The sequence below is a fragment of the Gopherus flavomarginatus genome, chromosome 1 (assembly GCF_025201925.1).
Source record: "Gopherus flavomarginatus isolate rGopFla2 chromosome 1, rGopFla2.mat.asm, whole genome shotgun sequence".
Taxonomy (NCBI): Eukaryota; Metazoa; Chordata; order Testudines; family Testudinidae; genus Gopherus; species Gopherus flavomarginatus.
Genome location: NC_066617.1, coordinates 118,521,890 through 118,544,361, shown reverse-complemented (window position 1 = coordinate 118,544,361; position 22,472 = coordinate 118,521,890). Strand labels below are relative to the sequence as shown.

The window sequence follows — 22,472 nt, the reverse complement described above, 5'->3', positions numbered from 1 at the left end:
CTGCATTATGGCTAGAGGAACCTAGCTGGTGAATGTCTCCTGAAGATACCATACTACTATTACAGTAGAGCCTCAGAATTATGAACACCAGAGTTACAAACTGACCAGTCAACCATACACCTCATTTAGAACGAAATGTACATAATCAGGTAGCAGCAGAGACACACACACAAAGCAAACACGGTACAGTTCTATGTTAAATGTAAATTAGTAAAAAAATAAAGGGAAAGCAGCATTCTTCTTCTGCATAGTAAAGGTTCAAAGCTGTATTAAGTCAATGTTCAGTTGTAAACTTTTAAAGAACAACCATAACGTTTTGTTCAGAGTCACAGACTTTTCAGAGTTATGAACAACCTCTGTTCCTGAGGTGTTCGTAACTCTGAGGCTCTACTGCACTTCTTTTAACCTTCCTGGCACTGACAGGAAGGGCTTAAGTGAAACAATAATGGGGATTTGGACATTAACTTCAACAGGAGCAACTCTGGAGAACATTACAGCATGAGAGGAAACACCTACCGTCCCAATGTTTCATAGTAATGTGTCCTAGTTCACCAAGGAAGCAAGGGGGAAAAAGAAGACTATGTCAGGAATGTAACATAAACACAAGTAAGAAGGAGGAGGAGGAGAAGTATGGAAACAAATAGCTGTGAAATTCTTATAGTTTCCAAAAGGAAGGCTGGGAAATGGAAAAGCTATTGGATTTTTTATTCAAACAAACTTACACATCTCTGGTATCCTCATCTTGTTATTTTCTTCTCTTCTATAGAACAATTATTTCTCAGCCTTTTCAGGCTGGCAACCCTTTATTTGAAGTCAGAAATATTCATGACCATTTTACATTTATTATAACCGAGTAAAACATGTATGAATGATAACAGCGATGAGCCTATGATAGAATTCATTCATGTGTGTTTTGACAGGTTAACAGCGAATATCTGACTTTGAAGGGTAAGGCTGTATGGAGAGATTGAGAGTGAAATTTCCTTTGCTTTAGATTATAATGCATTTTTGAATGCCTCACATCCCTCCTGATTGCATTTTATGAGCTCCCTGGGAGTTGTCACCTGCTGATTGAGAAATACTGGTCTAGAGTCTTCCTTCTAGTGTTCGCAAGTACGAATTGCATTTCCCTGTTCCTTCTCTATTTAATTTGCCTTAGATAAAACACCTTCCTACAGCCTAGGGTGGCAGCTCCCTTCAGATACCAATTTTATAGTCTGGGAGATGGAGGGTGTTGATCAATGGTGGTGCAGTCCTTCTTCCCAGAGGCTGAGTGTGGTGCTTCTGCAGCATTGCTGGTCTAGGCAGCAAGTGATGAGCCTGAGAGCTCACCTCAGATCCTATGCACGACAGCACTTTGTCCCGCCTCTAGACTGTCGGAGCATGACTTTAACTAGGCAATATCATTTTAAAAAAATTGTACATATACATTGGTTTCATTAGCCCATTGCTTCTTTGGAGCTTACCTTTTGGAAGTGAGTTTCCAAGGGGCCTCCTGCACTCGTATGGTGGGTGACAAGGGTGTGCCATGCCCCTCCACTGTGCTGACAGTACTTGGGTAGCTGGGTGGGCTGTGGAAGCGGGACAAGGCAGTATTGTTGGCATTGTTGATGTTGGCGTTAGAGCCCGAAGACGAGTAGCTGCTGGGAGTGAAGGTGGAATCCACTAGCTTCTCGTGTGATGGGGACTCCGTATCTCCCTGGTTGTTGCCAGATTTATTGATGTGCAAAGGGCGCTGGGTGGTGAATGTCTGGGGGAATGAGCTCCTGCCATCACTTTGGTAGTAGCTGACATGGTTTCCGAATAGGCCACCAGCCCTCTGTCAGCAAAACAGAAAACATTTTCTCTTGGTGAGTGAGAATAGGTGCAAATGAGGACAGTTCTTCAGGCCTGGTGTTTGTCACTGCACCTCAAAGAATGTTTAGAGAAAGAAAATTTTGGGACCAATTTGGTATTGTGATATGGCCCATCACAAGCAGAATGTCTCCCTACCAGGAAATAATCCTAGAATATGGACATCTCTGTCAGAGGGGCTGTGATGGGGTCTGTTGTAAATGAGCTCTAATGTAGTGCTCTGATAGATGACAAGAGCCAGCTCCAGAATACAGAAGGCCCTACAAGTGGTGAAGAGCCACCTTTGCACCTCCCCTCCATTCCTGTATTGAGTGGAGTTTGGGTGGGATGGAGAATCTGGGCTATTGTGTTCAATTCTGCGTACCACAGTACCAGAAAGAGATCCACTTACTAGAAGGAATTCAGAGAACAGCAACGAAAATGATTAACCAGCAGGAGGGACTAGTGAGGAAAGTTTTAAAGAGCCTGTTATGTAGAGCTTGACTAAGCCATAATGAAGGGCAGAGACAGTAACTTTCTGTAAGTATTTAAAGGGTAGAGGCACCAAGGAGGGAGAGGGAATGTTGAGGGTTGCTCAAAGGCATAACTAAGAAAAAGAAAATTTAGCCTGATCACAAAAAATTCTCCATTGTGAGATGTATGAGGGGGTGCGACCATCTCCCAGGATGTGCTCGAAGACCCATTGCTTGGGTCACTTAAAAGTGGACTAAACAAAACACTAGAGAAAGTAGTGGATCAATAATGCATAGGATGGAGCATGGAGGTGATGACCTGATTCATTTTTTCAATTTCTGTGGGTCAAACCCTGACATTCTCACTCAGACTGCCTTTAGTCTTTACTCAGGCAAAATTCCCACTGAGGAAAAATGGAGTGGGCCCTCAGGATTTGGCCATCTGATTCTATCTGACATATAGCTTTATATTTTCCATTTCTGTTCTCTATAATACAGCCTGGGAAACTGAGAGAGAGAGAAACTGAAATGTAGCATATAGCACTGCTCAGTCTAATGTATTGGGCTCAGCATGTAGCCTCGTTCAAGAGGAAAAGAAGGATTACAGAAGTAGCACCTACCCTGAAGATATCATCTTCAGAGGCAGCAGAAACAGCTTCTTTCATGGCCTTGTCTAGCTCCTCTTCGGCTGTCAGGTCTCCGGAGATCGCCCGTCGGATCTCTGGCCCAATGTCATGCAATGTGCGCAACCCGGCCTGGAAAACAGTACCATGTAATAGTCTGTTTCCATGTAGTTAGGTAAGCAATGAAAACAGTATCGCTTTACCCTGGACATCATCTGTTGCCCAGCACTTTATCACATTGATTAATTTAACCTCACCACTGCCCTGTGAGGTCAGCAGGTACTGTTACCCCATTCCCCTTTTAGAGGTGGCGAGATCAACTCACAAAGAGGGTAAGTTGCTAAAGGCTGCATAGCAAATTTCTGGCAGAATTAGCAATAGGACTGAAGACTCTTCATTACCAGGTGCTCGTTTTAACAAGTACTGTACATGTGCATAAACATACTAGCCCAAATGAGCAACTGTGGGTGCTTTAGAGTTTGGCTCCTAAATCCGTATTTGGGCAAACAAATAAAAGAGCTGAGCACCTACAGTTCCAGCTGAAGTCAACGGGAGCTCAGCACTTTTGATAATCAGGCTAATTTTATTCAGGAACTTAAATATGGAGTGGAAAGCTGAATTTTTGGCAATCAGATTTGGAAATTTTAGCCAGAAACTATACCCAGCATTTACCAGACCTTATTAATTGGAATGTCTCTCAATTAGTGTTGTTCTAGGAAACAGTATAGTTGTCCTATGCTGATGCTGTGTACATATCAGTCTATTTCTCACATGGCACATTGTTTGCTTGGAGTCCAGTGTTATCTTTCTCTCTTACTGTAACAGTTTCAGAAGTGTCTAGAGCTGGGGATTGCTCTGAGTTCTGCAGCTGTAATCAATGCAAATTCTTTTTTCAGAAATGCAATGGAAGCCTCTGACACGCAATCTAGCAATCCACACAGCGAATCAGTGGCAGAACTGAGACTAGATCCCAGGACTCATAGGGCTGGTCTACACTACGGGGGGAAATCGATCTTAGATACGCAACTTCAGCTACGTGAATAACGTAGCTGAAGTCGAATATCTAAGATCGGATTACTCACCCGTCCTCACCGCGCGGGATCGATGTCCGCGGCTCCGCATGTCGATTCCGCAACTCCGTTGGGGTTGGTGGAGTTCCAGAATCGATATAAGCGCGCTCGGGGATCGATATATCACGTCTAGATGAGACGCGATATAGCGATCCCCGAGCAATCAATTTTAACCCGCCGATACGGCGGGTAGTCTAGACATAGCCTTAGTCCCACGCCTTATCCACTGGATTCTGATGCCTCTGGAATCCAGGCATCTGTCTTGGTTTTTTTAACTGCCAGACATCTTCCCTGACCTATCCATAATGACTCCCTCCTCAGAGGGGTTTAGAGTGAAACATTACAACAGTAACGATCTTACATTTATTTAGTACTAGCTATCCAAATGGAACCAGCAATCCAAATGGAAAGCACTTCCCAAACATTACCAATGGATTTATCAACTATGAACATAATTCACCCCAGCATCCCGCCAACATAAGGAAGGGTGAATGGCCTTTGATAGATGAACGTCTATCTAGAGGGATTGATGTGGCAGCTCAAGGTGCCTCCAATGTTCCCTCTAATGAGGGGCCTGTCAGTTGCTCAGTACAGTTCCCAAAGTGCATGGCACTTGCTGGGAAGGAGGCATGGCCAAGTGTCCTTGACTGTAACAAGGTTAAGGAGGTCTACAAACTTATTAAACCTCCAGCTCTATGTCCTTGTTTCATTCCTGTGGCACCCAGACCCATGTCTGCCCATCACTCACCTGCAAGGAGAGAGCATTCCGCTGTGAGGGTTTGCCCACGAGGCCTTGTTCTTTACGTTTCTTGAATTTCCGGAAATACTCTTGGATAAGGAAAGTGGCATAAAACTTCCCGACTGTCACCTCATCGTCTGCATGGGGGATATTTCCAAAAGCAAACAAGCAGCTGATTGTAAACAGTGAATTCACCAATATGAGCTGCAAAGCGTTGCCATTTACAGAAGAAATACCAGGAACCAAAGAGAGGCAAAGGCATTCGTTTTCAGGGTAGAAGTACAGCAGGCTAGAGGGCAAATTTACTCCAGAGCCATAGCTGTTTGCAGAGGCTCTGTGGGGGTCAGAGATGGCTTACATCTACGGGCATAGGTTAGCTATACTGGTACAGAATGCCTATAACTGATGGGTACATTTACTATACAGACATGGCTCCTGACCATTTCAGTCGCTTGTACCAATTTCCCAGATAAAACTTCAGTGTATCTGCAACGTCCTGTTGTGAATTAGTACCTGCTATAACCCAAAAGGGAACTTGGATTGCTTCAAACCAAGGGACAAATCCTGCAGTCCTTGCTTTCCCTTTACCCGGCCAAAACTCTCATTGACGTCAATGGGTCAAATCTTAACCCAATTTTTATTTAGGCAAAACCCACCTGGAGTCAATGGAAGCTTTGTGGGGCATTGACTTCTGTGAGGACAAGGGCTGAGTAAAGATTTCATGATCTGACCTTAAATACAGATGATCCTCAAAGTGCGATTCTGAGTGACAGCCTGAATGGGACTGCTGATCATGCTTGTAATAATGCAGCGCTGCTGTGGGAAGGCTCACCAGCCCAGTATGAAGGCTCATTATTAAGGTACAAGAGGGAAGACCAGATGCCCAGTGTGTGGAAACCACAAGTGTTAATCATGCTCCTGCCTAGGATGAGCTGTCAGGAGATGGATGGACCAGAAGAGAGGGAGGTCATTGTTCTGATGCTGTGAGAGGGTCAGGAGTTGGAGGAGGAAGGGCTAAGAGGGTAAAGAGGGATGGATACAGGGGCTGTGGGAAAGAGAAGAGTGGGACAGAGGGTGAGAGAGGAGAGTGAGACAGAAAGTAGGTAGCAGAAAAGGAGAGGGAGGAGGACAGAAAGCATGCCTCAGATAAAATCCCGGTGCATACTCCCAAATCTACCTCAATAACATACTGGGCCAGATGTGGATCTATGACAATTTACACCAGCTGAGAATCTGGCCCACTGTGTCCATATGGATCTGACAGGAGTACAGATTGAAAGCACAGGCCTAGGAACCCAGGAGAAGAGGCCATAGCCGTAGCTCAAGGTTGAAGGTTTATTTCTGACATGCTAATAAAAGTGATGTTACTCTGCTCTCATATGTCCCGCCTACAGCTACTAAATGTTTATTGCTTCTTCTCTTCCTAGCAGCAAATAGTCACTGACAAGGCAAATAAACAGAACACCCTGTACCAGGGATCACGTTAGAGTTATGCAATACTGATAAGCATCTAGCCCTTTGGAGAAAGGACATGGAAAATGCAAGGCAAAATCCTGTTGTCCCTGGCTCATTGGGAGTGTGTAGAGAACTGTAAACATCACTCCATTTAGATCTGGTGTAGGCACCTGAGAATATTGTTTTCTCTCCCACTCTGACATCTCCACCTCCTCCCAAAAGTTGCCCTTTGAGAGGGTTACGCATTCATTGATACAAGCATGATCAGCACTCAACCAGCTGTAGTGTCCAGTCTGACAGATACCATCGTGTAGAGGAAAGCATGCCACCCATATCCCACCCAGGACCACAAAAGTGACAGGATTATGGAAAGACAAAAAGCAGGTAGAGAAAGGGGTGACCAGACAGACAGACAAGGAAAGGCTAGTTTGCTCACCGCCTGCCGGGGGCACCACTTGATCCAGCAGCTTCATGCTGGTGCGCTTCCAGATTTTCTTAATGATTGCCCGCAGCTCCTCATTGGCTTGCTCCAGGTTACCTGCCAGGGGAATCAGTGAACAGAATTAAGCCAGCTCCAGCAGAGGAGAAAAATTCACACCTATATTTCGGCATCCCAAAAGGAAAAGAGTGGCTCAAAAGTCTGTCGAATGCACTCTCTTACAGCAGGAGAACGCTTCAAGGGCAGCAGAGGGCAATTGGATGTGGGCAAGGGGATTGTCTGACCATGGCTTACTCCCTCATGCTCACAGCAGACAGTCTCATTCCTAAATGTGTAGAGACTGAAGAGCTGCTCACACCTCCCCGTGGAGAGATGGAAAGGTGGGAGTGCACATTCTGATTCTGGATGTGGTCGGACGTGTGCTCTGGATGGGCATTGCCTGGGGCAGCCTGGCTGAGGGAGACAGAAAACTGTAGCACCATTTTATGCTATAAATGACCACATGCGTGATCAGATACAGCATTTCACGACTTTTCGGAGGTCCAGTGAAGGCAGAGCAGTAACAAGAGAGGACCTGTGGAGCGGAACTATTTCCGAAGGAAGAACCATCTTGTAGTATCAGCACAGCTGGGAGTCAGGAGACCTGGATTCTACTCCCAGGTCTTCCCTGCTCTGTGCAAAGCATACGTACTACCACCTCACAGGGAAGTTGAGAGTCTGAAGTTGGTGGTGGTGTGTGAAGTGCTACGGGGGAGGCACTAGAGACATGCAAAGCGTTCTGACAAACTAATACAAAGGCTATTTTAAAGGTATTCTTGCTTATTTTATGAGGAAGGGCTTTGAGAGCTTAATAGGCTCCACCTGCGAGGTATATAAGCATGGTACAAAAATACTTGAGGGGACCATACCCGAGACTAGGATATTGCATATTGCATCCAAGGAACTCTAACCTCTTAACAGACATTGCTGAATCAAGCAACACAACACCTCTGGAACTGAGTAAATATTAGTATCTCCATTGTCTGTGATCCCCTTCCAACTGCCTTTCTCTTTCCTGCTGCACACCTTACACCCCTTTGGTTTATTTTTCTAACTCTCATGTACGCCCCTTCTTCCATGCAGTCCTTTATGCATGGAATTTCCTTCCTTCTCCTGGTGGATCCCATTACCATCCTCTTCTCCCCAAGTGCACTTGCCTCATGGAGTCTATCATTGTTACCCTAAGTGAACTCCCAGGCCCTTACAACCAAATCAATATTGCCTTCTGCATAGGGTGACCAGATAGCAACTGTGAAAAAACAGCACGGGGGTGGGGAGTAATAGACGCCTATATAAGAAAAAGTCTCCAAAAATGGGACTGTCCCTTTAAAAACAGGACATCTAGTCACCCAACTTCTGAACCCCTTTCAGGTTCCACTCCATCTGGTGCTTTCCATGCCCTTAATGTTCTGTCAGACTAATGAGGGGCCCAGTTTTGTAATTCCCCTGTGGACCTACAGTAGGAGTCCCCTCCACCTCCTGACACAGTGAGCTAAGACTGGAAGCTCCTTTGGGAACTCCATCCTGCCCAGTGTTCTGCACAGCAGTGTGCACACCAGCAGTTCTTAACGAGTGATAACGTTAAGTGACTTGCTCAGGATTACCCAGCAAGTCAGTGTCAAAGTCAGGACTTAGAACTCATGCGTTCCGATTCACAGTCTCCTGCTTTAACCATGAAGAACATACTTATATGGTTTGAAGCTAAGGCCATGTCTACACCACAAACTGTGGTCGACACAAGTTACATCAGCATAAAACTCCCGCAGTTAGTATATTCCTTGTGCACGTATGTGTACTTGCCTCCTTGCGTCAGCGCTGTGCATACTCACCCGCAGTGCTCGTATTGAGGCACAGTGTGTTGCACCATGGATAGGTATCCCAGTGTGCAACCTGCCACCATCCAGCGCCCACTGTCTTTTGGGAAGTTTTGGCAATGCATGGTGGAACCAAAACGAGTTGCCCGGGGTGACTGGGAGCAAGAGGTCAAATTCCCAGTTTTCAACTGTCTCCATCCCATATTGTCATCTATGGCCCATATTTTTCACACTTCTTAAAAAATCCCACGAACCCTCGCTGCCATCCTTGTTCTCCACCATCTCTGACAGAAGCATGGAGCCTGCACAGCTTTACACTATTGTCATAAGCGTTGCATGCACAGGATGCATGATCCTCTGGTAATTGTAGGGCCGTAAGAAGACCCAAATCAGTGGGAAACATGATGATTTCATGGAGGACAGACTGCTGTGGAACATAGCGAGAACCAATGGAAGGTTGTTGGTGGCATTTACGGAGCATCTGCAGACAGTGGAGTGCCACTTCTGGGCCCGAGAAACGAGCATCGACTGTTGGGATTGCATTGTAATGCAAGAGTAGGACTATGAGCAGCAGCTGCAGAACTTTCAGATGCTCAAGGCCACATTCCTGGATCTGCATGCTGAGCTTGCCCCAAACCTCCAGTGCAGGGACGCCAGAATGAGAACTGCATGGACAGCAGAGAAGTGAGTGGTGCTTGTATTGTGGAAACGTCAGTGGGAAAAAATTTTGGAACTGGAAAATCCACTGTGGAGGCAACTGTTGTACAATTGTGCAGGGCCATCAATCATCTCCTGCTATGCAGAACTTTGACTCTCAGCAATGTGCAGGCCACAGTGGATGGATCTGCAGCAATGGGACACCCAAATTGTGATGAAGCAATAAATGGCACAAATATCTCTATTTTGGCCCCATCACACCTTGCCACAGAGTGCGTCAACAGAAAGGGCAACTTTTCCATGGTTATGCAAGTGTTGGTGGCTCACTGGGGACACTTCACTGATATCAGCGTTGGCTGGTCAGGTTAGTTGCATGATGCTCACATCTTTAAGTAAACACAGGACTGTTCAGAGAGCAGCAAGCAGGGATTTTCTTTCCTGAACAGAGGATTACCACTGGGGATGATGAGATGGTAAGAGTGGTCCTTGAGGACCTAGCCTACCCCTTGCTCCCAAAGCCGTATACCGGTCACCTCAACAGCAAAAAGGAAAGATTCAACTACCGGCTCAGCAGGTACACAATGACAGTTGAATGTGCTTTTGGTAGAGTGAAGGGAGACTGGCATAGTTTACTGACAAGACAGGAGCTCAGTGAAAAAAAATGATTATAGCCGCCTGCTGGGTCCTGCATAATGTCTGTGGGGCAAAGAGCAAAAAGCTGCCAGGTGGCAGAGGTGGAGTGGCTGTCTGCTGAGTTTGAACAGCCAGACATAGGGGCTATTAGAAAAGCTCAGTGTGGAGCTATCCAGCTCAGAGAGGCTTTGAAAGAGCACTTTTACTGCAAGCCACAGTAATGTGCTGTGGTGGTCTGTGCACTGCCTGGCCCTGCAGTTTTGGGGCCTGCTAGGAATTACATGAAGTTGGGGTACATCTATGAATATAACACTGTCAATGCACCTATTCATTTTGTGGTGCTTGTGGTACATTGATAATTATTACACTGTGCTTGTCACTGGACCTCTGAGTTGTGTCACACTGTACAATAACAATTAAGAGGAGGTTACTCACCTGTGGAGTAACTGACGTTCTTCAAGATGAGTGTTCCTGTGGGTGCTCCACTCCAGGTGTTGGTGCGCCCCTGTGCCTTCGCTTGAAGATTTTACAGTAGTACTCGCATGGGTCGTGCACACGCGGTGCCTCCCTCACGTGCCAAATGTGCCTCAATAACACACGCATGGCCCAGGCTCCTCAGTTCCCTCTCTACAATGGAGATTGCTCCAAACTCTGAAGTACAGAGGAGGAGGGTGGGTAGTGGAGCACCCACAGGGACACTCATCTCAAAGAATGTCAGTTACTGCACAGGTGAGTAATCTCCTCTTCTTTGAGAGATGTCCCTGTGGTGCTTCACTCCAGGTGACTGAAAAGCAGCATCTCTTAAGGAGATAGGGACTTTGGATCTGGTAAGAAAGCTGTAGACAGCACAGCTCAGCCCATTCAGATGTCGGTCAGGGGTCCTAGAGTAAGAGCATAATGTTTAGCAAAGGTATGCTATGAAGCCCAGGTGGCAGCTTTGCAAATATCTGTGAGGGGAATGTTACGTATGCCACAGACGTTGACACAGATCTGGTGGAGTGTGCTCTAACAGAAGTTGGAAGATCATCTTCTTTAGTTGGTAGGATAGGCGGATGCAGTCTGCTATCCAATTGGATATTCTCTGAGTAGAGATGGATTTGCCTCTGAATCATTCTGCGATTGAAATGAAAAGTTTAGGGGAAGCCCTAAAGGGCTTAGTCCTATCCAAATAAAAGGACAATGCTCTGCACACATCGAGTGTGTGCACTGCCGATTTGAAAGTGTTCGCATGTGGTTTAGGAAAGAAGGTTGATAGATGGATAGGTTCATTGAGGTGGAAGGAGGAATGCACCTTTGGAGAAATTTAGGATGTGTTTGGAGTGTGACTTTGTCTCTAAAAAATATAGTGTACAGTGGGTCAGCCATAAGCGCTCCAAGTTCTCCTACACGTCTGGCAGCTGTATTGGCAACTAAAAATGCAGTTTTCATGGATAGATGTATAGGAGAGAGCATGTTACAAGCAGCTCAAATGGATGGTGCATGAAGCATGTGAGGACCAAGTGTGGGTCCCAGGGTTGAGTGGGTGGTCTCACATCTGGGTATAGAGTCTGGAGGCCCTAGAGGAACAGCTTTGTGATGGGTGGGGGGAGAGCGAAGATAGAAGTGTCTCCAGTCTTATTGTGAAATGCCGTAATTGCTGCTCAATGTACCTTTATGGAGCTAAAGGAGAGCCCAGATAGTTTAAGTTCTAAAAGATAGTCTAGTATTAGTCTAGTGAAAGAGGGGCGGAAGCGGAAGTGCTGTGCTTGGGGGAGCACCAGGGAGTGAACCTAGTCCACTTATGGAGATAGGTGGTAAGTGTGCATTGCGTTCTGCCATGTAACAGTACAGTTTGTACCTGTTCAGAGCAATCTAGTTCCTCATTAGAGAACCATTGATAAGCCATGCTTTGAGGTGCAGCATCATTACGTTGGGTGGTGTAGTTGGCCCCTGTGTTGTGATAATAGGTTTGGAATAGGGGGGAAGTGGAATCAGTGGGCAAACCGATATCCTTGTTAAAAATGAGTACCATTCCTGTCTGGGGCTATTAGTATGACTCTAGCCCTCTCCGCTTGCATTTTTCTGTAGGTGCACTTTTGCCACCGCAAGAATCATGGAAAAGACGTGGGGTGCTGTTGAGAGGCAAAGGGTAGAACCCTGTATTAACAGTGATTTGAGCCCATAACAAATCTGAGAAAATGCCTGTGAATGGGGTGTATAGTTACATGAAAATAAGCATCCTGCAGGTTGGGGGCTGAAAACCAATCTCCCTGCTCCAGCGCTGGAATTATGGCTGTGAAGGTAACCATTCTGAATTTTTGCTTTCTGATGAACTTGTTGAGTCGCCTGAGGTCAAGGATGGGTTGCCATCTCCAACTTTTCTGTCAAAAAGTAGTGGGAATAAAAACCCTTTCCCCTGTGCTGACCAGGCACTGTCTCCACTGCTCCTGTGTGTAGAAGATGTTGCACCTCTTGTTGGAGAGGGGTCCCTGAAGAGGTACGGAGTGGTGGGGTTGAGTGGGTATGGACAGGAAGGGGATGGAATAGCCCAACTGGGTGACCTCTAGGGCCCATCTGTCCATAGCGATGGCTCCCCAGTTGTGGTAGAATGGGAGTAAACGGTGATCAAAAGATTGGCTGAGCAGTGTAAGTGCTGGAGTGGGTGGGAGATCTTCTATACCCTCGACCAAGACTTCAAATCTGCTTATTAGATGGAGGGGGTTGCAACGGTGCTGATGTTGTGGGGTGTTGTCATTGATGCCTGGGTCTCTGGTACTGTTGCTGCTGGTGGTCGTATGGCCTCTGTTCTTGTGTGTAGGCTGGGTATCATGTGTGTTGGTAAGGCTGACACCTGTATTGTCTTCTTCTAGTTTCCGGTGTATGGCTGTCTAGAGATCTAAGCATCGCTCTGGAATCCTTCATGGTGTGCAGCACCTCATTGGTTTTTGCTGCAAATAACTTCTTACCATGGAAGGGAAGATCCTCCATGGTGTTTTGAATCTCATGTGGGAAAGAAGAGGTAAACCATGAAGCCAGACGCATCATTATGACCATCACAGTGGATCTGGCAGCTGTGTCCGCAGCATCGAGGGCAGCCTGCAATGCCGTGTGGGAAATAATCTGCCCTTCAGAGATTATTGCTTTAAATTGTTGTCTCTTGTCATCTGAGACGGCATTAAGTCCATGAGTTTCCTGTAATTTCTGTGATTATATTTGGCCAGTAGGGCCATGTAGTTTGCCAATCGAAATTGTAGCATGGATGATACATAAACTTTGTGGCCGAGTAGGTCCATTCTTTTTCTGTCCTTGTCAGAGGGAGTGGACTGGAAACGCTGCTGTTTGTTCTTTTGGTTGGCTGATTCTACTACCAGTGAATTTGGTGCTGGGTGTGTGGAAAGGAATTCTGAGCCTCTGGAGCGGACATAGTATTTCCAGTCTGCCCTTTTGCAGGTAGGGGGTATGGTGGTTGGGGTTCACCAGATATTCTTGGCAGGATCTATAATGGCTCCATTAATAGGTAGGGTGATCTTGGAGGAGGTTGAAGGTTGTAATATGTCAGTCAGCTCATGCTGAGTCTTTGACACCTCCTTCAGAGTGATCTTGAGCTCGCTGGCCACTCTTTTGAAGAGGTCCTGAAAATGAGTAAAATCATCCGCTGTTGTTGGGGATAGGGTCATAATAGCCTCTTCTGGTGAGGTGGATGAATTATTATTATTTGGGGAAGGTTCAGGTACCTCCTTATCTGCATGCGCCGTTGCAGGTTGCTCCTGTCCATCCATCACAGAACTGTGGACGGGTACAGGAGGAGATCTAATGTCGCCTCTACGTGGGCTGTACCGGCTACTGTGGTGCCTGCTGTAGGGCCCCCATTGGTTCTAATAATGCCATTGTTAAGGGAAGGCCATGGGTGTTCCCATCCACGGGTGTCCATACCAGGGTGGTAAGTCCCTGGATTATGAGGACCTTGGTCTCCTTGGTCCTGTGCTAGTAGGAGTGAGAAACGGGGAAGAATGGTATGGTGAAAAAACTCTCTCCACTTCATCGTTCTCATCACTAGAAAAATGAGAGGGAACAGCGGATAGCTGTCGGAGCTGTGCCGATGGTCCCAGTGAGAGATCAGTACCAAGTAATGGAGAACGTGGAATTGGTGAGATTAGCAAATTGCTGGAATGAATAAATTGTGGTGCCAAGGTAGAAGGAGCTGGAATACATAGTGCGGGGTGTGGCAGGGGTGCCATAGGGTCGACCGGTGCCGATTGGTGTGGCGCCGTATGCGTAGTCATAGGTGGTTGAGATGTCGGTGCCGGGACAGCAACCGTCCTTGTCTGCGGCACGGGCAGGCTCAGTGGAGTAGGCACCAACTTCTTTGTGGTGTTGTGTGGTGCCGTATTAGAAGAGGCAATAAAACACAGAGTTACCATTGTCAGTATAGTCACAATGGAAAGTGAAAATTATGTTTCAGAACTGCCTTCCCTGGCTCCCCTAAAGATTTAAACAAGACCTGCTTACTGTCACTTCTACTTCGGAGTGCTTGTGCACCGCGCCACTCATAGCACCAGTCATGCGGAGAGTGGCCTACCCGGGTGACAGAAGTGAAGAGGGAATTGCTCGGCTGCATGAAACTACAAGTATAGGGCAATAGCACTGAACCCTGGCACCACTGTCCACAGGCAACAGTGATTTTAGCTGATATCTCCCTCCTGAGGGTAACAAAGGCACAGATAACACAGCTGTTGCTGGCATCCTGAAGCAGCTTGGGCCTGTATGCTGTTAGCCTATGTACTACAGTGGTGCCAGCCTAAGTTATCGCTGACTGGTGTAGGAAAGCGTCCTACGGCAGAGGAAGAAATAAGGCTGCCATCCCTAGAAACCTTTGGCAGGGGATTGCAGATACTGCCAGGAAAGTTCCATCGAAATCTCTCAGGAGGATTCAAGGGACATCTCCGACAGCTAGGGAGGCCAGTACTGGGTGGTGTTTATATGGCCAGACCAGCTCCATGCCATGGTTGGGTTCCGCTACATAAGGAATCTCCTCAGCTGTCCTTTATGGCAGCTCACCTTCTGCCCTGCAGTGCAAAGGGCTGAGGGTCTAGCCCTTTGGACTGGCCAGTGATTGTTCTTTGGTAGCATCTTTTCTCCATCCTAGAGTGGTCAGTGATTTCAGGCTGCTACCCCAGAGCCTATTTGCTGCCCTCTGAAGGTGCAGATTTACAGCTTTGGCATATATACCACCTTTTCCTGACCATTATCTGAGCATTCACTAGAGCTGCAGCTTTACTTGCAAGATCATCTAAGAGGGAATTTTACGAAAATGACTAATAATCGGGAATGAAACTACAAAGGTACCAGTTGCCTGGATGACACTTAGCTAGAAACATTGTACTGTCCCTCCTGGGTATTATTCCTTTCTACACATTTACATTTGCTTCCCATGCCACACACTCAAAGTGAATAGCTGGAATCGTTTTATGCATGTGATCTCCATATGTCATTTTCAGACCCAGTAAATTTCAGCATAGGTGTCATCCATCTATGCTCCCAGTCATCACATGCAGTTACACGCATGAAATAAAACCACATGCATCATACACATTCTTTGAGATTAGGAGTCGCAGCCGGAGTGGGTTACCTTCAGTTTTGATCCTCAGTGCTGTTCTGACCAATGCAAAGAGGGTGGCATTAAACATGACAGTCCCATCACTGTTCAGTGGCATATTCATAGAGACTAGGCGCTATGGGGTAGGGAAAAGAAACAAAACAATCATGCAGTCAGCATACACTACTCAACAAAATGTTTTTTCTCATGCCCTCACACCACTCTCCAGACTTATCACCCCTTCCACCAATGCAGACGCAGTACATGTGCTTGGTTACACAGATAGGAAAGGATGCTTCATACAATCATAACAGTAGAATGTGTTTGCCCAGAGGCAGATATTACAGTACCTTAATGTGGATAGCCCTTTCCAGGCTGGGACATAATTTATCTCTCCACTTTCCCCAGTAGCAAGTGGGCATGTACCCACAATGCATCTACACAAACTGGTATTTATTACAGTAGAAGCAACATTTTACATTTACATGGCATCTTTAATTCCGAATGATTGTGAAGTGCTTTGCAATCTGTAAGGACTCACTTTGCCCACCACTGAAATGTAGCTACCTCTGGTGCAGAGCTGTTTAACAGATCACAGAAACTCCACCACCTTTTAGGACATGGAGTTAATAGCATATCCTACTGCAACTGCATGGAGAATTTTAGTGAGGCAGACTATAGCTGTCTAAATCAGAATGTGGATGATAAACTGGAATTAACATCCTTCCCCTTATGCCAGGTGATCTATAATGACACAAGAGCCTTTACATTTTATCCTAAAGATGGCACTTTCATTAACACTTTTCCCCCAACACCTCCACAATGGGGATGGTTCAGTGCTGACTTGGGAGGGAAAAATGCCAGCTGCTGACTCCCCAGCTCCACTTTCTACAGTTCCTGGGTTTCACTGATTCAACCAGACCCTGCTTATTTTGCCAGAGCTCACATGCTAACAGGCTGAAGTGGTCTGGTTGCAGCCACAAAAAGTAATGTATTTCTGCCCAAAGCCTTGTTATATTCTAAGACTGATAATAACCAGCTATAAGAAGAACATGTAAACTTTATAAGTCTCTGACGAAGGACAAATCTGTCCATAGAAGAGAAAGGAAACACAAAGGCTAGAAACAGATCCTTCACAAGAAAAAATCCTTTCTGATGACTGGAAGCTTTTAACTAAGGAGCTGAGGAGGAAATTTTCACACACAGACTCTCCCCCCTTCCCCTCTCCCCTTCTCTTATTTCAATATGTAGGTAATACTGCTTTTAGTCTGCAGAAATTATTTAAGGAATGATAACTCATCCCAGGTGCATTAGGTACAAAGAAAAATCTAAAAGCTATTTCCTCTCCCCTGTTATTTCTGTCTACCTTTCAGAGACCATATCTATCTTATCTATTTATCTGTCTCTACTGCATGCATACATCATTCATATTTGAGGGCTACAGTTATCCAAGAGCCTTATTAGTCACACAGTGGCTTGATATGGCTAATGGATTCCCACCAGGGCACTGAGTGCAACTAGAAACTGCCTGCCGTCTCTCAACAGAAGAGCCCTGGGGAAGGTTAGTCCCATCTGAAATAGGCCAGGGGATAGAATTACAGTATACCGGGTTCGGAGTAAACACATACTATTCCTGTCTTCCCCATTAGGGGGCAGCAGACCTCCTCAGATGGGTCTTTATAGCCTACATGACTGTTTCCCCAGCTAATATGTCTATAGCATCTACCACTATGTATACCTGATAATTCCTGTGCCAGGGAGTCTGCAAACTCTAGCAAGGAATCTATAATATAGGCTAACAAATGGCTTGACTAGATGCTAATAAAGCAGCAAGCAGTGTTTACCAGATAATTCCCCAGAACCTATGCTCTAGATTATCAGTAAATGAAGCTGTAATTTGTTATATCTGTGCTTCCTCTGAGATGTTCTTCCCTCCTCCAACCTCCCCCCAACTGCACTGTCTTACTTTGCAAGCCACTCGATGAGGACAGAGCTTCCCAAAGCCCAGCGGAGGCTGAATCCGCCGGAGCAACGTCACCACGTCCAAGTGTTTGATCCGTCCCCTGGGGAAGAAATACAATATCAGTGATATAAGGGCCTGCCGAATCCATCTGGAGAGGGCCTGAGAGCAGATGCTGTTAGAAACATATATGAGATTGCCAGAACCACTGTGTGTTAATGTGACATAGCAGGTGGCTTTATTCGGTGCCTCTCATACTAAGTGTATCTCTCCAGCCTTGCACAGCCAGGAGTTAGCTCCTACTAGTTTGAATGTGTAAGAAAATACAACAATCATTATATACTTAGGCCAATATTTGCAAAATTGGCCATGGATTTCAGTACCTCAGTTTCTGGGTGCCCAACCTGATACTGTGGACATGCAAAATACTGAATCATCCAAAATCAGTGGTCACCTTTGAAAACATTGGCCTTAGTAAATAGCATTGAAGACAGGGCTGGCCTTGTGACCCAGGCAACTTCAGGAGGTTTCTCTTTTCCTTGTGCTCTGTCTCAGTCACAACCTCGATCCACCATCCTTCAACTCTTGTTTATGCTCCTATCTGTCTCTGTGGCCAGTGGGCAATGCAAAGAATCCAGTCCCTTAATGCCTCCATACACCCATTTTGAAAGCTGCAATTTGGCTTTCCAAATTTTGTAAATGGATCATCAAAAGTGAAAAACTCAAACGGGGAAGGGACAGGAGTTGCCACAACCAGAGCTGGAATCTCAGGCAGGCAGGGAGTGGCATGGACATACAGACAGGACTGAGAAACAGAGACCATTCACAGGTGGATCCTTACAGGTGATATTTGTCATATGGCTCCAGCAACATATGGCTAACCCTATTTACAAACAGTCCTGGGGCTTGTTTACACATGAGAATTAATCTGGAATAAAGAAGGATGTGAAATTCAAATAGGTTAACTATTTCCGATTAACTCCATGTGTGAATGCTCTCTGGAAATAAGAGTGCCCTATTCAGAATTATCTTAAACCAAGTGGATTAAGCTAATTCAGGAATAAAAGCGTCCACACGTGGGGTTAGCCAGGGATAATTCCTCAGGAATGGCTATTCTGAAATAACTCCCCATGTCACCATGCCTTGGATATGAGGGCCTGTTTTATTAGCAAATGGAATGTTTATTCCAGCACTGAGGTTCTCTCTTATCTTTAATGAAAATTGCTTTGGACAGTCACCAGGGATGGCCAAAAGGGACCTCTGCTTAAATGTGATTTCCAATAATGTGACACAGCCCCAAACGCTGCACAGCCAGAATTAGCTATGAATCCAATGAGTCTTGAATTCATGATCTCTTTGTCAGAGCCAAGTAATTTATACCCATGTTACACCCCTTTACACTATCAGAGTGGCTTAAAGAGGTCTAGTGTAAATGAGCATCAGGCCCAAGAGTGTTTCAGACTTAGCCACATTGGTGCCTGCGGGTCAAATTCTCCTATCAATTGCTCTTGTGCAAACTTATGAACGTCAGTGGAGTTGCAGGGGTGGAACAGAGGGGAGAATTTGGCCCTCCACATGCAATGCATATATGCAGTGATGCAGGCTGTGGCTGGCATGTGGATGACACATGGAAACACAAAGAATGAATGCTGCAGCTTTGGTGTGAGCCAAATATGGGATGCAGAGCAGAAGGCATAAAAGTAACAGAGTCCAGCTCTTATAAGGGCTCAAAGACCTGTTTCTATGGCTACCCAAGAAGGGTCAGACTGGCCAGCTCACAGGCTGGGACTCAGTACTACAGCATGTGATCCAGTGTACCAATCCACTCAACCAGCCTCCTTCTTAATGCATATTCCCCCACTGGCCTGTTTATTAATCTAATAAATGGCCTATATTTTTCCAAGCTGTGCACAATTAAAAATTAAATGCAGCTGGGAAAAAAACAGACCATTTACTAGACTTTCTCCTGTTCACATATCCTGGAATAGGCTGTTTCTCCATCTGATTCACATGTGGAGAGATGGGGGAGGTTTCAGCTTCTGCTTCCCTTTTAGAGTTTTTACAGAGATTTACAGACAGCTGGATTTGCTTCCTGCCATGAGAATATGCCACCCCATTGCATTGGGTCTGGGATGCCAGACTTTTGAGAGAATAGAGACTGTGCACCAGAAGTTAGCATGTTCTAAAGTTCAGGCCTGGTCACTTACTTGGCTTCAGGGTCATACTCTGCCCAGATCCTTTTAAACTCATCAAGGTGATGTGGCCCCAGAATGGACCAGTCCCGTGTCAAGTAGTCAAAGTTATCCATAATAACAGCTACAAAAAGATTGATAATCTGCAAACAAAGACAGAGGTGATATAAAGGAGGAGGCATGGAACACCAGACTCTACTTGGCTTCCAGTTTGCATCCAAAGCCTGGCCCTGTGTGGTTTGACTGTCCCTCTTCTCATACGTGACACCATGTCAAGTGAGATAAGCAGAGGCTCTTGATTTAAATGGGAAGGTGTTGGAGGCAACACGTTCTCAGCAAGGGCCCCTCAAATCTTGCTCCCCACAACTGATTGATGAAGCCTATGTTTGCTGAGCTTTTGGGCATGCTGCAAGGCCTATGTATTTATACAGGCTTTTTCCTGAGAAGGGCCTGGTTTTTTTTTTTCCCTTGGGAGCAGAGTTGGAGTCATTTACTGGCATTGAGCCAAATGGTTTAAAAATATTGTAGACATTCTAGGAGGGTGTTTGGAGCTCTAATGGCCAGCTGCACAGTGTGTGCTGCAGTACTGCGTAATACCAGGAGAACTACACTACCAGGACGGAGCAGATGCCAGTGGGATATGCCGTTTTCACAGTAATAGCAGCAGTGGATAAAAAACAGATGGAAGGTAGCAGGGAAGGTGGGAGTGAGGCACTGGCAGCCTCACTTCAGACCTCAGGCCACTAATTTGTTCTTCTGATGGGGGGGTGTCCTTGTTTATGTTGTGACTGGCTGTTGAGCTTGGTCTAGAGAGAGGCTCCTGAGCATGAACTGTGAGGATCAATTATCACTGTCATGTGAGGCCATGGTGGACAACGTGTATCAGATTTTCCATGTATGAGATCACGTTTCTGCCACACAGTGTCAGTGCTCAGGGAAGTAAGGAGTTAGTGGGCAGTTACAGGCCAGTACCATTTGTGCTGCCAATGCTGACTCACCAAGAAGGCACAGAGCATGTAGAAGCTGATGAAATAAAAGATGGAAAAGTTGCTCCCACAGGAATGGTCGCCTTCAGTAGAGTTGGTTGGTTCTGACTCAGGATCGCACTTATTGTCTGGGAGACACGCAAGCATGATTTCCTGCCAGCCTTCACCAGTGGCACACCTGGGCATAAAGGGATACTTGAGAATGGGGAAGTGAAGTCAACAGTGACCACTTCAAAAGGGAAGCAGCAGTTAGCACATGAAGAGCTCTCTCCTGCTCCCACTGAAGTAATGGCCTACATACAATGGGTGATGGGACAGGTTTAATATGAACTGGTATGTTCCTCTCCTTCTAGCTTTGCTGCTATTGTCATGTTATCCATTACTGGAGCACCTGCTTTTGTATACCATGAATATGGGGCTGCCATATTCTGACCAGATGTGTGAGGAGATTTTTGTGTGGCTAGATGGAGAGTGTATAGGGCTGGAAGGAGATCAGCATTTTGCTTCTCCCATTTGTGTTCCCTCATCCTTTTCTTCCCTGTCCTCTCCTGAGCTGCCCATTTCCCCTGTCCTCACTCCCTGTAAACCTGCAGACAATGTAAGAGTGCTATACCCCTGCAAACGCTTTCCTTCAGTAGGTCCAGTCCTCAGCACTCTCTGCCCTGCCTGACACAGATAGCCAGAGCTGGGTTCCAAACACCAGGTAGGGGAAGGATGATGTGTCAAACTGAGCAAGGAACAGTGCCCTGATTGGTGTTTGGTATCCCATTCTGAATACATATTCCACAAGGGAGTGAGGGAAAGGGACAGACTGCCAAAGCAGCAATAAATAACCTGGACAGGTAGTGGAGGTTCTGGGGGGAGTCTTGTCAGGCCTTTGGATGCTGTATACTGGCTGAACCCTTAGTGGGAGAAAGATCTGGGGGTCCTAGTGGATGAAGTACCATATAAATATAGGCACAACAATAAACAAAAGGAAGATGTGTACATCGAAATAGCATATTTCAGGATGTCGGCTGATCAACAACTTGGTCAAGAAATTTCCCCTTGTGGCAGAGTATTTTCCATCGTGGGAGTTTTAGGTTTTTCTCTGAAACAGTGCCACTGTCAGAGACAGAATCCTAGACTGAATGGGCCACTGGTGAGTTCCAAGAAGGCAATTACGTTCTGTACATTTAAGGGAACCACTTGAACACTGTGTTAAAGGTTCCCCTTCCTGCTGCAGAAGGTCAGAGAGCCAAATGCTTTGGTTGGTTTAAAAGAATGGACGGTTTTGTGATCAATATCAACATTTGTGGTTCAGCTGGGGTGATCAGATTTGATGCTTCAGTGTGTATGTAACTGGTCACCTCAGGGGGAAGGAAATAATTCCCCTTCCCCCATATGTAGCCCACTGAACAACTGGATATATGAATTTGTGGGGTGGGGGTGTTGCCTTACTCTGACACATCAAGTATTGGCCATTGCTGGCGGTAGGATATCAGGCCAGGTGGACCAATGGTCTTCCCTAAAATAGAAAATCCTAGGTTCTGGATTTGGGACACTGTATTTCTAGTCATCTCATGATCAAGATATGGTAAAAATGGAGAAGACATGTCCAGATGCACAAAGTCATCCTCACAGTCCAAAGCTCCGAGACACCCACCTGAAGAGTAGCAGCACTGCTTGAGGGAACGTCTGAAAGTTGTTGTTGCGGTTTATATGTGAGGTATCATTCAGAGCAATTTTACCAAACACCTAGCAAAAAGCAGAGGTCTTGTCAATTTAGCCTTGTAGCCCCCAAAACACTCTTGTCAGCTGTAGTTCCTTGCATCTTAGTGATTGTAAGCACTCAAGCCTTCCCCCTTCTTACAAGATATTTCCTGATGGTTTCCAAAATTTGCTACTGCTCCTCCTCTTTGTGCTATATCACTGAGAAAGCACCCCAAAGAAACAAGAGGCACATTCTAATATACCATTAACTTAACTAACCATTCATTATTGC

At 45.9% G+C, this 22,472-nt stretch overlaps 1 protein-coding gene across 13 annotated transcripts in view; it reads right to left on the bottom strand.

Annotated features, from left to right (window-relative positions):
- Nucleotides 1-22,472, bottom strand: part of CACNA1C (calcium voltage-gated channel subunit alpha1 C) — an 882,295-nt gene that overhangs the window by 146,769 nt on the left and 713,054 nt on the right. For 9 of the 13 annotated variants that reach the window (XR_007768991.1, XM_050920762.1, XM_050920792.1 and 6 more), the window contains 10 exons: nt 22,134-22,225; nt 20,501-20,666; nt 19,518-19,645; nt 17,317-17,413; nt 15,384-15,486; nt 6,630-6,731; nt 4,748-4,875; nt 2,927-3,061; nt 1,467-1,819; nt 517-543 (listed from right to left, as the gene is read on the bottom strand). Coding sequence is in view for 12 of the 13 variants with exons in the window: in XM_050920762.1 (XP_050776719.1) it covers nt 517-543; nt 1,467-1,819; nt 2,927-3,061; nt 4,748-4,875; nt 6,630-6,731; nt 15,384-15,486; nt 17,317-17,413; nt 19,518-19,645; nt 20,501-20,666; nt 22,134-22,225 (1,331 nt within the window). In the remaining variant the exon portion in view is untranslated. The remainder of the gene's footprint in view (nt 1-516; nt 544-1,466; nt 1,820-2,926; nt 3,062-4,747; nt 4,876-6,629; nt 6,732-15,383; nt 15,487-17,316; nt 17,414-19,517; nt 19,646-20,500; nt 20,667-22,133; nt 22,226-22,472) is intronic. The other 4 variants (XM_050920782.1, XM_050920731.1, XM_050920703.1 and 1 more) reach the window with 1 other exon arrangement.